The 16,478-nt window shown below is 32.1% G+C and overlaps 1 protein-coding gene across 1 annotated transcript in view; it reads left to right on the top strand.

Moving 5' to 3' along the window:
• The window catches only part of DENND1B (DENN domain containing 1B), a 129,955-nt gene that overhangs the window by 30,612 nt on the left and 82,865 nt on the right, over nt 1-16,478 (top strand). The window contains exons 5-6 of the mRNA XM_008049823.2: nt 3,816-3,917; nt 15,886-16,011. Of these exons, the coding sequence (XP_008048014.2) occupies nt 3,816-3,917; nt 15,886-16,011 (228 nt within the window). The remainder of the gene's footprint in view (nt 1-3,815; nt 3,918-15,885; nt 16,012-16,478) is intronic.

Raw genomic sequence — 16,478 nt, 5'->3', positions numbered from 1 at the left:
TGTCTTTCCTTACTAAATGTATCAGACTACAGAATTTTAACAATTCATTTATGTATTTATAAAAATAAAAAATATTTTAAATTGTTGATTACCTGTTGATGTTATTTTTTTTGCACAATAATTATACATCAACTTTAAAACAAACAATTCAGCTTTTCCAAAATACTGTATAAAAGGGTACATATTTTAGATATTCACTTAAATTTATCACATATTTATTAGACACGTGTAGAGAAAACCGGTGCTTTTTTCTTGTTTGTTTTTGTTTTGATTTGAGGGTCTCACTCTGTCACTCAGGCTGGAGTACAGTGGCATGATAATAGCTCACCATAGCCTCAACCTGCTGGGCTCAGACAATCCTTCTGCCTCAGCCTCCTGAGTAGTTGAGACTACAGGAGCTCACCACCATGCCTGGCTAAGTTTTTGGTTTTTTGTAGAGATAAGATCTCACCATGTTGCCTAGGCTGGTTTCTCACTCCTGGCCTCAAGCAATCCTCCTGCTTCAGCCTCCCAAAGTGCTGAGATTATAGGCAAGAGTGATCATAACTATTTACTCCTTGAAAAGTGGTGTCTTGGAGAAATAGTCCATTCTAACTTTAAACTGGGTCCTATTATTAAATGAGAATATTTAGGACCAAGATTAAATTGGCTTAAATCTCTGTACTTTTTATACTCTGGACTTATCCAAATATTTTAATAGTTTTATATTATTTATTTGGTTTAATAGTGAATGAGAAGGTTTATGGGAATTTCAAGAATTCCTTTAAACCAGCTGGGTACCATACAGTAACTTTCTTTTTAATCTGTTACAAGATGATATGTATTCATACTTTTATTCTTATTATGTCATGATTAGGCAGATTTTTTTTCATTAAAATGTCTATCTTTTGTTCTTTTTAATTTTATAAAAAATGGTCTTATAACTAAAATATGAATATAGCAATTTTCACATTTAAGTAAGTCTGAGCTAAGTAACTTTTTTTGTTTTGTTTGCAGTTGCAATCTATTTTTAAAAAGGAATAATCAAAATATTCTCTTACTTCCTCTCAGAACAGTTTTAACACATTTTAGCAGTTCTATATAAACTTCTCAACATAGTTGGTCAAAGACATGTAATTAATGTCCTTTCACATTTTTTCAATTAGTGAATTCATAAGTAAAAGATGGCAAGAAATCTTCTATTAAAATATAGATTTTCTTCTAAAATAAAGGCTGAAGACATTTGTTCTTCTTGAAAACTAGGCTTTAGGAATGAACTCAAGGCCAACTAAGGTCTGTATTTCATTAGTAATAAATTAGAGGCTAAAAATGTTAAGGGGTTTCTTAATTGTTTTAATATACAAATGACTCTAAATAAAATATTGACCCAATTTCATAGGATTATGTAGTTGCTGTTACTTTGTTATTTCTTTGCGTTAATGTGCATTTGCATTGATGTGAACATTGTATGAAAGGGTTAAATACAGAGAATGTGAGGAAGACTTACCAATTAAATACATTGCTGATGTTCTTAATAAGCCTTTCAGTCTAATTCAATATTATTATTCTATTTTTGGAAAAAAGGCAAGTTCATTTTTTAATATTTTTTCACTGTTAACTTTATAACTTATAATTTTATGAGATGTAAACGTGGAGAAAGTGGTACCATGTTATATACCATATGACTTTCCATGCCTATTTAGGAAGAAAAAAAAAGCTAAAGTCTGATGTAGAGAGAAAAAATAGATAAAATACTAATACAAATCCAAACCTTTTAAAAAATATTTAAATCGCATATTATTTTTTCCTTCTTTTGCTAATATAGGATTGTTCTCAGGGACTCTTAGTTTGTTGATTTGAACGGAATACGTTTTCCTATTCTTATTGAGTGGTCCCTTGAGCAAAATGTAGTATTCAGCTATTAGACTTTATAAAACTAAGAGCAATTTTGGTTAACAGTATACATATTTACACCACTTTTCTTTTCTTTTTTTTTCTCTTTGACAAACTTTATTAAATGCTGCATTGGTATGGAATATCTCTTAATGCATACTAGAATTTCAGGATTCAGGGGGGTGGTAAAGTGGCAATTACACCACTTTTCTTAATTCAGAGTTTAATGTTAATGTCATCACAAAATATTTTGGGGACACATAACTGTTAAACTAGGCTACTTATAGACTAATTTCATCTTTTAAAAAGTACATCGGGATCGGGTGTGGTAACTCATGTCTGTAATCCCAGTACTTTGGGAGGCTGAGGAGGGAGGATCACTTGAGAATAGCCTGGGAAACATAGTGAGACTTCAGCTCTAAAAAAAAAAAAAATCTGGTTTCCAGATTATCTTTACAGTTTCTGTCATAAGGACAACTCGAAGATGAAAATCGAAATTATGACATATTTTTTCTATACAAATGTCATTAATATAATTATGTTTTTGCTTATATACTAGATTATTATAGGTGTACTAGTCAATTTATAGATAACCATTTATGTATTTAAAACTTTTAAATTTATGTATATATACATAGAAAGGAAAGAAAATGAATGTGTTTATCAATAGTATCAATACCATCACTATAAGTAAGTGATTATCTGCTAATATCTTAGAAATGGCTATCTTTTAAGTCTTACTTTATAATAATTTACAAGATAGATTTTGTCTGTCCTCTCAAAATCCACACTCTACATATATATTATGGTTTCTTAACAAGAAATTGCCTACCCTAGACTATCATTTCCTGACAAATTTAGCATTCTCCCTAATATCCAGAGATTTAAAATTCTAAATGGATATAACAAATTTCAGTCATGACCAGCTTATTTAAAACAAAAGAATTAGTTTAAAATTTTGATGTACTTAAATAATAATTTTCAAAAATGACTTATTCTAGAGCATCACTTTAAAAAAACACTACACCAGAACCAATTATTGACCTATTGCTGGTTGACCTGTAGTTTTGGAATTTTGGGTTCATTTATATATTTCATTAACAAGCATCTTACTTATCCCAGAGGAATAATACTATTTGCTATAATTTAGTAAAAATATGATTTGCTGAAGTATATGTATTAGTTTAAATAAAAAAAAGAACCATAAGTATTTCCCTTATTAAATGATGAAAAATTTGATAAAATTTTAGTTTACTCTGATTTGTAGACATATTGAGATAATTTAACTGTTTTCAAGCTTTCAAACAAATGAGACAAATAAATCAAGTTAGTCAATCCGAAAGGCTATTAAATTTGATTATTTACATTGAAATTCAAGTGAGAAATATTACTAACAAATTCCATATTACTATTCTCTCTATTATTTTCTTTTATTCAACTTTCACTCCTTGTCATCAACACATCCCTATTGGTATGGAAATAGAGAAAATATTTATCAATAATTTAAAATGTAGTTTAGTACTCTAGTCTTCGTTATTGGTTTATGCTATCCCTGTTATATGGTTTATGCTTAAAGAAATATGGCACTAGCCACAAATGCCTGTAGCATGAGGCTACATTTCAGTTGGTGCATCTTAAGAAATATAACTTTTTACAGTTTGATGTAGCTGTGCCTATTTTGTAATATAATAAGTCTTGTTGTGATATCTCTTTGGTAGTTAACTTATGTTCAAATTATATTTAAGCATTTTTACTGAAATTTTTGAGTGGGTTATGTCAAACTTCTTTCTCGGATGGCAAAGTTATTTATATTATTTTATAATATAAGATTTTTGTTTTCCTAAGCCTAATACACTAAGATATTTTCCTTTCTGTGTTTCTAAGCTTATCATAGTTTTTTAAGGAAAATAAGATTTTTATTCATAATTGTGTTTTCTTAATAGAAAGTGAAAAATAAATCACTGGAAGACGTGGTTATGTTAAATGTTGATACAAACACTTTAGAATCACCGTTTAATGACTTGAACAATCTACCAGGTGATGTGGTAAGTTTTAAGGATATTTGGTAGTGAATATATGTTTTCTTTTGGACCCTTAAGTTACTGAGTTATCTCCCCCACTTTCTCTATTTGAAATAATAGGGTTGGGTATGTGCATAGGTGTGAAAGGAATAAATGTATTCTATAAATATTTTTACCTTTTGGCAGTTAAGGAGATACTGAATAAAGAACATCACATTTCTTATTGTAAAATAGGAACATAATTAAAAAGCTAGATGCATTCATTAGGCAGAGTTTCTTTAAACGTGAGTCTCTTCATCTCATCTTAATCATTATATTACAAAGTAGGCATTTCTGCCTGCCTAGTGGCATGTCTTGCAAAAGAATGAGAGAGTTTTTGAAGGCAAGAAGAAGAAGGGGGCCAATTATCGGCTTTTGCTTCCCTGCCACCTGCCAGCGCTTTTCCTTTTAATTAATGATCTGATGTTACTGGTCAATATAATAAGAAATGCTTGTACAGTTGGGGTCAGAAAATTCTGGCTTTGATCTCCCTCAACTTTCTGAAACATTTATTTGTTTTCTCTAAATTATTTCAGTTTTATTTTAATCTTTTCTATCCTGCTGAGGACCGTAAGAATGAAAACCTACACTGTTTGTCATTTGCTTTGGCAGAGAAAAGACTGCTTACTTAGAATTCTATTTGTAAATTAAACTGCAAACCCAGTTTGTCATAAAAGACATCTGATCCTTTTGAAATGACGAAAACTGTCTTTTGTCTGTAAAGGATGATAAATTAAGTGCCAGTTCTCTTCTGGTCTTTGATCTTGCAGAGGGTTGTATTGTGTGTGCATGTGTTTCTGCAGCTTATAATGGGACATATTCGTATTTCATGTTAAATCGTCTCTAAAAGTGCATTATTTGTCTTCATATTCCTTAGTACAGAGCAAAAATGCAAACTAGTACTGTTTCTGTATATATTTTAATAACTATTTAAAAGTATATTTATAACATTGTTCTAAGTTGTAATAACTTTCCTTTTTAAAAAATCAAAGCATTCATTTTCAAAGATATTAAAATTTGGGAATAAAAAACCTTCAGAATATATTTTTCTGTAATATTGCAAGTACATTGAAAACTATTATTAAGGAGTTTGAGAAGGTGAATTTCAACTAAAAAAATACTACCCTTAAAAAAATACTACCCTTGATTGTTCTTATGGCTTGTGATAAGAAAAATATGATTTAAAGTCAAAATTATATTATTTATGCTTGTAAATGATAAAAAAATTGCTGATATTGAGGCATATTAAAATTAAACTACTTTATCTTACCGTAATAAAATTTATGTTTTGTATGAACAAATCTAAACTAGGCCAATAAACAATTTTAAAATCTTTTTTAGCTCACTATAACTAGATTGCCTCATTAGAAAAGTTTGCCAAAAGAACCCCAAACAAACAAATAAAAAGAATGATTAGGGTTATTTATTTAAAAATCCATCAGAGTATTCTTTACTTTAAAGTAATAAGTATGAAAATGTAATCCCAACTTTTAAGAATGTTTTCCTTATGTGCATATATTTTCTACTGCTAGTGCCTTTCTCTTAAAGAGAAAGGATTGTTTATTAAAAAGAAAAAACAGAGAAGAGGGAAAAGAAAGAGAAATTTAACTTCTCTGTATATAATATTAAAGTTTCTAGCTTCAATGTTAGATGATTTTTTTTGAGAAAAATAATATTTAAAATTTTATTTTTTGATGGGTGATTTTTCTTTAATTGAGAAGTATTACTATTCTAGTAGAAGTAGTTTGATAATTAAAACATTTATTTAAATATGTATAAAAGTTAAATAATATTTACAAATGTAAATGTCTAAAAATATAAAATGACAAAAGGGACCATTTTATACTTTACTCATAAGCAACAGTATAACTAAACATAATTGAAATATTCAAAAATATAGATTAAAAGGAACATTGCATGATGGTTTAGATTAATTACGTATCTGCTTGAAATGAAGGGACACAAACTTATAGACAAATTTGAAGAATGGTTAAGTCAAAATAGCTCTGAAATGGAGCTTGGATCATTTACTGAAAGTATGAGATGTATTAAAGTGATAGTAATTTTCTAAAAATATTTTAGATGATTGTTTAACTAATTTCTAAAATTTTAGCTATGCATCTGTTTTCCAAAGCTATCTCTTACAGCCCTGGAGGAAGTATGATGAAGTATGACATCATATTTTTATAATGGTAAATTTTAAATGAGATGTGTTAAAATCACAAATGATCATACTGGAATTGTTTGCCTGTGATTTGAATTAACAAAATACACTTGAAACCTGAAAAATATTACTATTGGTATTGTTTGATTGTTTAATAGGCTAACTGAGATTTAAACAAGGGCCTTTTAGAATCATTCACCAAAGCATTTAAATTATTCTTACAGGCTAGGTGACTTTCTATGCATGTGCACTCTATTATTGTGTCAGATTGACCAGTGGTCTTGGCTGTTCAAAGGTCAGTGGTCACAGTTGTCCTGAATTACTAGTTCTTTTTTCCTGTGGACCCTCTGCTGTGTTGCATGCTGTAATCTTCTTAATGGCTTCATTCCAATATTCACACATAATATTTTAGATTTATTGACTGTTAGAAATACTACCATGCCAGTAGCAGTTCCGCTACTCTTAAGGTATTTAAAATTGGAAAAATAAATCAGGGCAAAGCTTTCAGGAATCCTTTGTTTCCCTTAAGGGAGGGGGAAAAACTCTCTTCCTGTCTTCTGACAAGAACACTTGTTTTTTGATTTCATCATTTCACTATAGATTTGGATCATTAAAAGAAAAGAATAGATATTTTATTGGGAGTGATTTTAATGATATTGATTATTACATGGAATAACTTTTAAAAACAGCAGCTCCATTAAAATATACTTTTGTATTTTTTTGTCTATGCATATACTGTGATTTTTTTAATGGCTATGCCAAATAGATACCTTCAGATATCTGTAGTTTGGGTGTAAAAAAGTAAATTCTAGGGCTAACTAACAGTATCAGTCAAGTTAGTGTTATTGTGGTATATGGAAAAAAAGAAGTTGAATTAAGTATAACATTTGAAATCACAAATGAGTTTATTTTAACTCATGAAAATGTACTATTAAAACTTTCTATTCCAAATATATACCCAAATTAGTTTCAGTGACATAATAATTTAAAATGTTGTATTTCTGAGGTATTACTGCTCATTTTAATTTTTGTCATTAACATTTTTAAAGTAATCAGATAGCTATATTCTGCACGAAGTATATTTAATTACTAAAACATTGAAAAGACCTTATAAGATGATGTTGTCTGAAATACCTTGTATTTTATAGAGAAGCTTTCAGGAATCTTTTGAAGGAATGCATTCATGGTTTTATTGTGATATGAAAAGGAAAGACATAAATTGCTCTGAATCACCACACATCATTAAAGGCATAAAGAACTGGAGAAAACCCCTGAAACTGACATTAAATAATATTTTTGAATATCTACATTCTAGATGAGTTTACTAATTTGGGGATATATGCTTGGAAAGAAGTGACTTTTTCGGAGAATTTTTAAATTAACTTTTCAAAAAACATTAACATATATAAACAAATTAAGCTCTTAAAAGCATGCAAATTGTGAATAGATATGTTTAATTCATTGACTATTTCCTCTAATCTAACATGAAGGTTTAACGTGTTAAATTGTCATAATATATGTTATAAAGAAAAAAAAGGCCCTAGAGAATATTATATTAGTTCCAGGTTTGCCACAGCTCTGCTATAATCCTTATCATGTTTAATGGTAAGTGAAGTCCCTAACCAATTTCTAGGGTGGCCAGGCTAGAGAGATAACACAGTTTCACTCAGCTTCTAAAGTAATTTGGAGAACATTTTATTTAGTTCGTGGAGTAGACTTCAGGAGACAAATATTGCTTTCAGTTTGACCCTGGAGAATTATAGTCAGTCAGTCAGTCAGTCAGTCACTCTCTCTCTCCTCTCTTTCTCTCTGTCCCTGTCCCCCCTGCTCCCTTTCTGTCTCCCTCCTTCCCTCCCCAGCTATTAGAATTCAGGCATCTGAATTGTGCATTGTCCCTACCACACAGCCTTGGTACCATGCTTTGTAGATAGCAGCCATTCAAGAAATGATTGTTGAAGGGAAATATAATTGCACATTTTAATCTTTGTAACAGAAGCTTGCCTTTAAAGTATCTAGGACATTTTATAGGATATTTTCATTTGTAATAATGAAAACAAGAAATCTGGTAGCATATTTAAAATAAATTTTTTAAAGTGTAACCTTTTATTTCCTGTTTCTGGAGGAAGGAGCCTATGGTGACAGCAATCATTGTGCTACTGATACACATCTGAGTTTCTGTAGAAACTTGCCAGATTTTTAAATAGTTATTTTTAAAGATGTGATTATTTACAAAGTAATTTTTTGTTCTTTATAGGTAAGTTATTATAGATTTTGCTATTTTTCCCAACTATTTTCTTGGTTTTTAAAAATATAAACCTTAAATGCAGAGACAAAACAAAAGCAAAACCCAAAACCTTAACTGTGCTTCTAAAAATTTAAAATATTTTTGTTTGTTTTTTTACTCAATAGAATAAGAGAATCTGACTTTCCCACTGCAATGATCCAGGCTTTGGTAGTCCCCTCACCCGTTATGCCTTTTTGCCATTCTGAAGTTGATTTATTGTTTGTTACTTTTAGTGATTTTAAGTGCTCATGAAGTTCTTTGGCTTTCTCATGGCTTTTCATTTCCAATTAAATTGCCTTGCCTTTCTTTTAATGTCTCCCCCACCGCCCCACTTGCCTTATTACCTTAATAGCATGCTTTTCTCTCCTCTTGCTGCTACTTTAAAAAAAAAAAAGAAAAGGTAAACCTTGATTTTGGCTTTTGAAATTATTTCCAACTTTCTTCTTGTCCTTTAAAATTCTGGTATTTCTATATTCAAGAAACCTTTTTTGTCTGTAATATTGTAAATATTGTCACAATAGCAGTTACCAAATCTTGCTGATGTCATAATGACCTTTTAAATGAATTATGTTTCTAACTTCTATTACAGATATTTTGAAGGAGTACACTAGAAGAATAAATGTAGAAATGTGTCTGGAACAGTTGTTAATTTGTTCATTTATTCATTAATTCAAAAAGTATTAAGCACCTACTATGTGCTTGTATTGTGCTAAGAATTCGGTATTTAGTGGTGAACAAGCAAACATACCCTGATTTAATGGAGTTAACATTGTGTTGACAGACATTCATCCAGTATTTCACATTGAGATAAATGTTACAAAAGAATAGGGTGCAGTGGGAGAGAATAACGGAGATTGTAATTTAGGTTAAGAGTGAGATAGGTAGACTGGACCTGGTCTAGGCTTTAAAAAAAGTATGTGCCTCTCTGGCAACAAATAATTATCTTACGTGGTAGTGCATAAACTCTTGTGAGCTCAAGTGTTCTTCTCTAGCCTAATAATGAAGGTTGAAACCTGACGTTTATTTTTTTTCTTATGATCTGGCAGGAACCTGATGCTATATGCTAGTTGTATTGAGGACTGGATTTCAAGTGAACCAGCATGAAAAACTATGGTTGAAGTCAGGAGCTTGGTCTATATTCTTTTTCTTTTTTTTTTGAGTTGGAGTCTCACTCTGTCACCCAGACTGGAGTGCAGTGGCCACTCCCGGCCACCGCAGCCTCGACCTGCTGGGCTCCGGCGATCCTTTCGCCTCAGCCTTCCAAGTAGCCGGAATTACAGGCATGCGCTACCACGCCCGGCTGATTTTTTGATTTATTGTAGAGATGAGGTCTCGCTGCCCAGGTGGGTCTCGAACCCGCGGGCTCAGGCAATCCACTCACCTCAGCCTCCCAAAGGCGTGGGATTACAGGCTGAGCCACCGAGCCCGGCATTGGTCTATATTCTTATTTCATGTTACTCATGTAATCTTCGTATTATTTGTTTCTTCTTTAGGTGGTATATTAATTAGGGTACAGGCAAGCTGCCGTAACAGACACCTAAATACCCATTCTTTGATCAAAATAGAAATTTATTTTTATCTAGTATATAACAATTAAGAGGTAAGTTGTCCAGAGCTGTGAGTCACCTCTACCATTCACAACACAGCATCCATCTCCTGTTATAAAGTAGCTGCCCAATACTCTGTCTACTTTGCCCGAGAAGGAAGGGGGGATCTAGAGAAGGGTACTCTTTATCCCTTTAGGGGCATAGTTTGAAAGTGTCACATTCCTTAGCTCACATACCATTTGTCTGAACCTAGCCATATGGCCTCACCAAGTCACAAGAAATGTTGGGAAACAGCGGGGTTAACCTAGGTTGGTTAACCATGCGCCAGTCTAAACTTAACATTTTCATTACCAAAGAAAAGAGAGTAGATGTTGGTGGACTGACACCCACCTCTGCTACATGTAAGCTGAAGTGAAAATAATTTTAGGTTAGCTGACATGTTCTTACCATTCTACAAACTCAGATCAGCCTTTTGTGGTCTAGCCAAGCTTAGTGTGCCAGGAATATCTTTCAGAAATGGCTTGAACGATAAGTTGAGTAAACTAAGCAAAGTGGAAAGAGGAGGAGGAGGAAGAGGAAAAACACATAACAAAGGTTCTACTGAGGAATATTGTGACTTGTGTGTGTGTGTGTGTGTGTGTGTGTGTGTCTTCTTGAGTTCTGTGTTCTGAAGATTACTCATTATTAGAATTGAAGCAAGAAGGCCAGTTAGACCATTTGTAGTAGTTGTGGTGAAAGATGAAGTTTACTTGAACCTAATGGTGTCAGGGATTTAGAGAAAAGTGGACGGATTTGAAATCTGTATCAGAGAGAGAACTGATACAGTGTGGTGATGTGTTGCATATGGGGGATGAGAAAAGGTAGAGGGTTGAAGAGGATTTGGTGTTCCTTTGTTGAGAAACTGGATGAATAGAAGTGACACTGGCATGACACTGAGCTTGAGGTGGAGCTATGAGGAGTTTTGGTTGTCTTAATTTTAGGATGCCTCTAAAAGGAAAAGAGTTGTAGATGATGTTACATGTTTTAGCGTTTTATAGGTACTTTTAAGTAAACCCCAAAAAATGTAATGAGACCTTCTGTAGGTAAGTATATCATATGCTTTTTCTTTTACTGTTTTAATCCTCAAATAAAGGACTGTTAGAATTTTTTTTTATATTAGGAGGGAAGTGTTAATTTTGTTTCTTAAAAAACTGAATCTTAGAAAGGTTAAAGAAATGTAGGAATTTAATATCTAAATTCATATGATAGCTATCACATGTTTTATGGAAGAATAAAGGTTTTAACTTTATAACTTTGTTCTAAAGCTGTTGATTATTTGACATTTTAACTTTTATAGTGGATGTCATTTCTACAGAACTGTTTAGTTACATAAAAGGAAATATTTAAACACATCACAGGGGTATTTTAGGTTGTGTAGTTTATCTACATATTTTTTTAAACACTTATTTTTATTTTCTGTCCTCTACCCTGGTCTATTTGTTATCATAAAAAAGTAAAATTAAAATTTCTAGGAATAGTAGGTAATTTATTTTTACTGCAAAGACGCATCTAGAAGTCAAGTAAAAGTCTGTCACTTCTCTGAAAAACTCAGTCTCCTTTTTTTTTTAAGATTGAAAAATATAGCAAGTAAGTTAGAAAATACGCATACAAGTTTTATTTAGAAAGTAAATTAGAGAGAGAGAGAGAAAGATTCACTTCCTTGCCAAGATAGGGGAGGGGACCAAAGCTAAGAAAACATGGTGACCATAACTCAAAGAGCACATGGCCTGGCCAGTGTTTACAAAACAATGACCAAAACTCAGCCTTCTCATATACTTTCCCTTTTCCTGACTTACTCTCTGTTGGCATTTTTATTTCATTACTCAGTCTTTGTGCACATGGTTTGCATTCTCTTAACTTATACATGTTTGCGATGTTTACTCATGTAATTCCCCCCTTTTATTCATAGTGACCTTAGTGCTAAGAGGGTAAAAGTGGAAAAGTAGTGGTAATAGTATTCATTCTGCAGTGAACTTTCACTGTGCTAAAATCTAGGATATAATTCCTCTTTTGGATGGCTGCTAAGGGGCCTGAATTTTCATTGTATGAAAGGCATTTAAACATTTGATAAGAGCAATGAAATGATGTCTATTTATGGAGTTTCTGTTCCCTGCTTAACTTTTTTTCTTCATGTATTTTAGACTAATACCTAATTACTCTAAAAATTTTACTTACAGAGTGTAAAGTATCTAAAACAGTAAAATAAAATGTTATTTCTAAAGTAATCTTTGGCCATTGGAGGTTTAGGCTAACTTGCTTTCTTAAGAATAAAAGAGTAAACAACTGACACTTTTTCAGTATTAATAAGACTGATAATAGTTGCAAGACTAAAGTTCCAAATGCTTTTCTGCATCAGACTTACACGTGAGTATAAGCCTTAGGATTTTATGTAAAGACATATGTTTATTTCATAACTAGACTGAAGTTTGGAAATCAAAGCAGAAAATGCATTTCCTAGACCAGGTATTGAAAAAGTGCAAAAGAGACATTGTCAGCTTTATAGATAAAAACTGCTAAAAGCTAATTAGCACTGCAAAGGGCAGTGGTAATTGGTGATAATTTACTCCAGTGATGTAAAGGCCAGGAAAACAGCAAGGTTGGCACAATCATTTTATATAAGATTAGGAACGCCATATCAAAAACTGACTTTTAAAAACAATTTTATTTTTTACAGACTACTCTTGAGCATTCATTTGCACATATAGAAACAATTTAGCTGCCCTTCTGGCCTCTGAAGCACAGAAGCAACCTCAGATCTACTGACAGTTGAAGCTCACTAGAGTAGGTCGAGGAAATCTTTATATATAATTTGTAAAATTTGAAATAAGGTAGAAAGAGGCAAAGAAAAAATGCAACCACATTTCTCACAAGGCAATTGTTAGTCTCATATGTGTATGAAATTTGATAGTATACTATCTAATGAAGAATAGCACCACCCCAAAAATATATAATGTGAGCCCCATATACAATTTTAAGTTTTCTAGTAGCCACAGTAGTTAAAAGAAATAGATAAAATTAATTTTAATGACATTTTATTTAACCCTATATTCAAAATATTATTGCTTCAGAACATAATATATGTAAACATTAATGAGATATTTTAATTTTTTGTATCAAGTCTTCTCAATACAATGTCTGTTTTATACTTATATCAAATTTGGTCTAGCCACGTTTCAAGTGCTTGTGTGGCTAACCCTATGGGACAGCATACTTCTAGAACAAGTATTTTCTTTTTCTTTCCTATTTTCTGCACAGCTACAGGGAGTTCAGGAGCTATGACTGACTAATTTTGGATGTGAAGGATACACATTTATGATTTGGTTAAGAAGGGTTTGTGGCAGTGTGATTAATACTCCTATGTAACTCAAGCAGCAATTATGCAGCCAAGGACTTGGTGTAATAAAGGCTAAGAAATGACTTTATTTGTATATATTATCTGTAAGCATACATGTTATGATTGTTCTAAAAATAACTGTTTTTTTTGACTTTTGGAGAACTGAATCGTCAATTTCATGGTTTATTAAAAATATACTTTGAGAAACTTTTTGCATAAACAAAGAACATTTTTGTTTTTAAAATTTTCTAAAGCAATTTTTTTAAACCAACCATTTAGTTTTATAATATTTTAAAAGACTGGAATCATGTTTGTTCCAACAAAATCCTTTTTTGGGTGCACAAAACCTCCCCCCAAAACCATATATTGATATTCCCATTGGTCTTAAAAAAGGTATTTGAAACTTAAAAAAAAAAACCATTAGAAATTTTAGAATAAAGAACATTAACTCAGAAGATTTATTTTTGTATTTATTATTGTCTGAACATTTCAGTTGCCTAAAAATGTGCATTTATTGAAGTTTGATTTTAATAATAAAAACTCCCTCTTAAATGAATCCTGGTTTATGCACTTTGTGGGCTAAATGAATTAGGCTGTAAACTTTTATCTTAATCTATGGAGCTTGGATATAAATTGAAAAGATCACAGCTATGAGGATAAGACTTATACTGCAAAGGCCTTTCTGCATAGATTATGAACATCATAACTCAATAATTTTTTCAAAACTATGGTTATAATTGGACCCAATGGGGGTCTGTTTCTTTGATCAGATCACAGTAACTGTGACTTTACACTGGAAAATGTCACTACTGTGAAGGTTTATCACCTGTAGAGCTGGTCTTTCCTCTGATGCTGTGTTCATTTCTCATTAACATTATTCAAAGTTTAGTTGTTAATTAGGTTGATGCTTCAGTTACAATCATCATCTACAAGAGTAGTCAGGACTACTTTCATAAAGAAATAAAAATGTTTCTTCTTGCTTATGTATGTATATGTATATGTATATGTATATGTATATGTATATGTATATGTAAAGGAGAATCACATTATTTTGTTATGTGATAGTTTCATAGAGATAAGAATATGCTTTGTTAAGAGAGCAATCCAGCCGGGCTTGGTGGCTCAGCCTGTAATCCCACGCCTTTGGGAGGCTGAGGTGGGTGGATTGCCTGAGCCTGCGGGTTCGAGAACCGCTTGGGCAGCGAGACCTCATCTCTAGAATAAATCAAAAAATTAGCCGGGCATGGTAGTGCGCGCCTGTAGTTCCAGCTACTTGGAAGGCTGAGGCGGAATGATCGCCAGAGCCCAGCAGGCGAGGCTGCGGTGGCCGGGAGCGGCCACTGTACTCCAGTCTGGGTGACAGAGTGAGACTCCAACTCAAAAAAAAAAAAGAGAGCAATCCAACCAAAGTTTGTCTCATTAGTTTTTTTCTTTCTTAATAAAACAAAATTGTTACACAACTTTGCATGTTTCCACTTTAAGCATGAGGAATGTATATGAGAATCAATATTTTCAAATGTACAGACTATCAATTTCTATTTTGGGTGAAAGGAATGGGTGAAATGAATTGGATACACAGACATGTTATATCTCCTCCCCTTAAAAAATAAAAGGGTTTGTATCAGGAATATGATCTCCCTTAAAAATCTAAGTAAGTTATGTTCATAAATAATAGGCATTTTCTAAGATGCATAGCACTTGAAGTGAAAAAAGTAAATGTATGAAAATTATAACAAATTTAAATATCTTTTAAAATTATGCAGATTCCTAGATAAATTTTTCTTTGATTTAAAAACTTTAGTCTTTTGATCTGATTACTGGTTCATAAGCAATGAAACTGAACTCAAACCCAACATGCGATGGTGGAAAAAAATGGAGAGAACTGGGTTTAAATCACAGCTTTACCACTTCTAGCTACAAAGGAAAAGTTAATACACATTTTTGTGCCTCTATTTCTTCATTCATAAATGGGAGCGTGATTGCTTTTCTAGTAAGACTGTTGTGAAGATTAAATGAGACAGTGTATATATAACATTTGCATAAAATTCTCCACACATAGTGTGACCTCAATAACTTTATCCCCTCTTCCCTCTTTTTACCTCATAATGACAAAAACTAGTTCACAAATGACTGGAAAATTACATATGCAAATGAGGCTTCTAAAAATAAAATTAAATGGTAAATGATCCTAGAAGACCCGGAACAAATTACATAGCAAAAATGAACGGAACCCAACCAGCTTCATCTCAAAACAAGTAGATCCATGTTGTAATTGCTAAAAATCTGCAGAAAAGTGGCTCACAAGCAGTTTACTGTAAAATAATTAAAGCTTATTTATGTCAAGAGGCCTTGGGCAAAAAAAGAGAGCTTAAACCAATTTGCATTAGCACATTACTATCCTCTCCTGCTTTCGTTTCAATTAACAGACCAGCAGGTGCTCTCTGCAGTTAAAAAGATAAGCTATCAGGGAGGAGGATGAATTTTTGGCTGACCTGCAGACACTGTGGTTTGCCGGCTGATTGGGTTCGTACCTTGCTGTACCAATTTCTGAGGTGTTAATTTAACTGTTCCTCTCTGTCATGCAGGTCTCGGCCTTGAAAAATAAACTGAAGAAGCAGTCTACAGCTACGGGTGATGGAGTAGCTAGGGCCTTTCTCAGGGCACAGGCTGCTTTGTTTGGATCCTACAGAGATGCACTGAGATACAAACCTGTAAGCATTTTGTTCATCACTATTTTAATTTGCTGTTTTATGGTTCTTTGGAATGAGACAGAAAAAAGAGACATCAATTTTTAATATCACACCTTAAAAAAGCACCATGACTGTCTTTTAAAAATCTAAAGTAATATGCTTTCAAACATGTTTCATCTCCAATTTCTTGAATTTAATATTTCTTTAATATTTTCCATATCTTTAGCTGTCAGCTTATTAATGTTCCAAAAATGGAATACTTATCTTTTAACTAATTAATAAATTGCATTAATGTATTTTAAAACACTTACTTGATCTTGTTACTATCATTAAGAAATTTACCAGACAATTGGGGTTATTAATGAGCTTAGAAATGACAGGTACCAAAGTGAAAGTTAAAAAAACTGGAACTTGAAAATATTGCAGTATTTGGAAGTGTGTTTTCTTCCTAATTCATAGCACCGTTCTAAGGTAGGCTTATCTATTTA

The sequence above is a fragment of the Carlito syrichta genome, unplaced genomic scaffold (assembly GCF_000164805.1).
Source record: "Carlito syrichta isolate Samal-C Ts95f unplaced genomic scaffold, Tarsius_syrichta-2.0.1 Scaffold137642, whole genome shotgun sequence".
In the NCBI taxonomy this organism is placed as follows: Eukaryota; Metazoa; Chordata; class Mammalia; order Primates; family Tarsiidae; genus Carlito; species Carlito syrichta.
The sequence above is the reverse complement of the archived record's forward strand: the minus strand, read 5'-3'. Positions and strand labels throughout refer to the sequence as shown.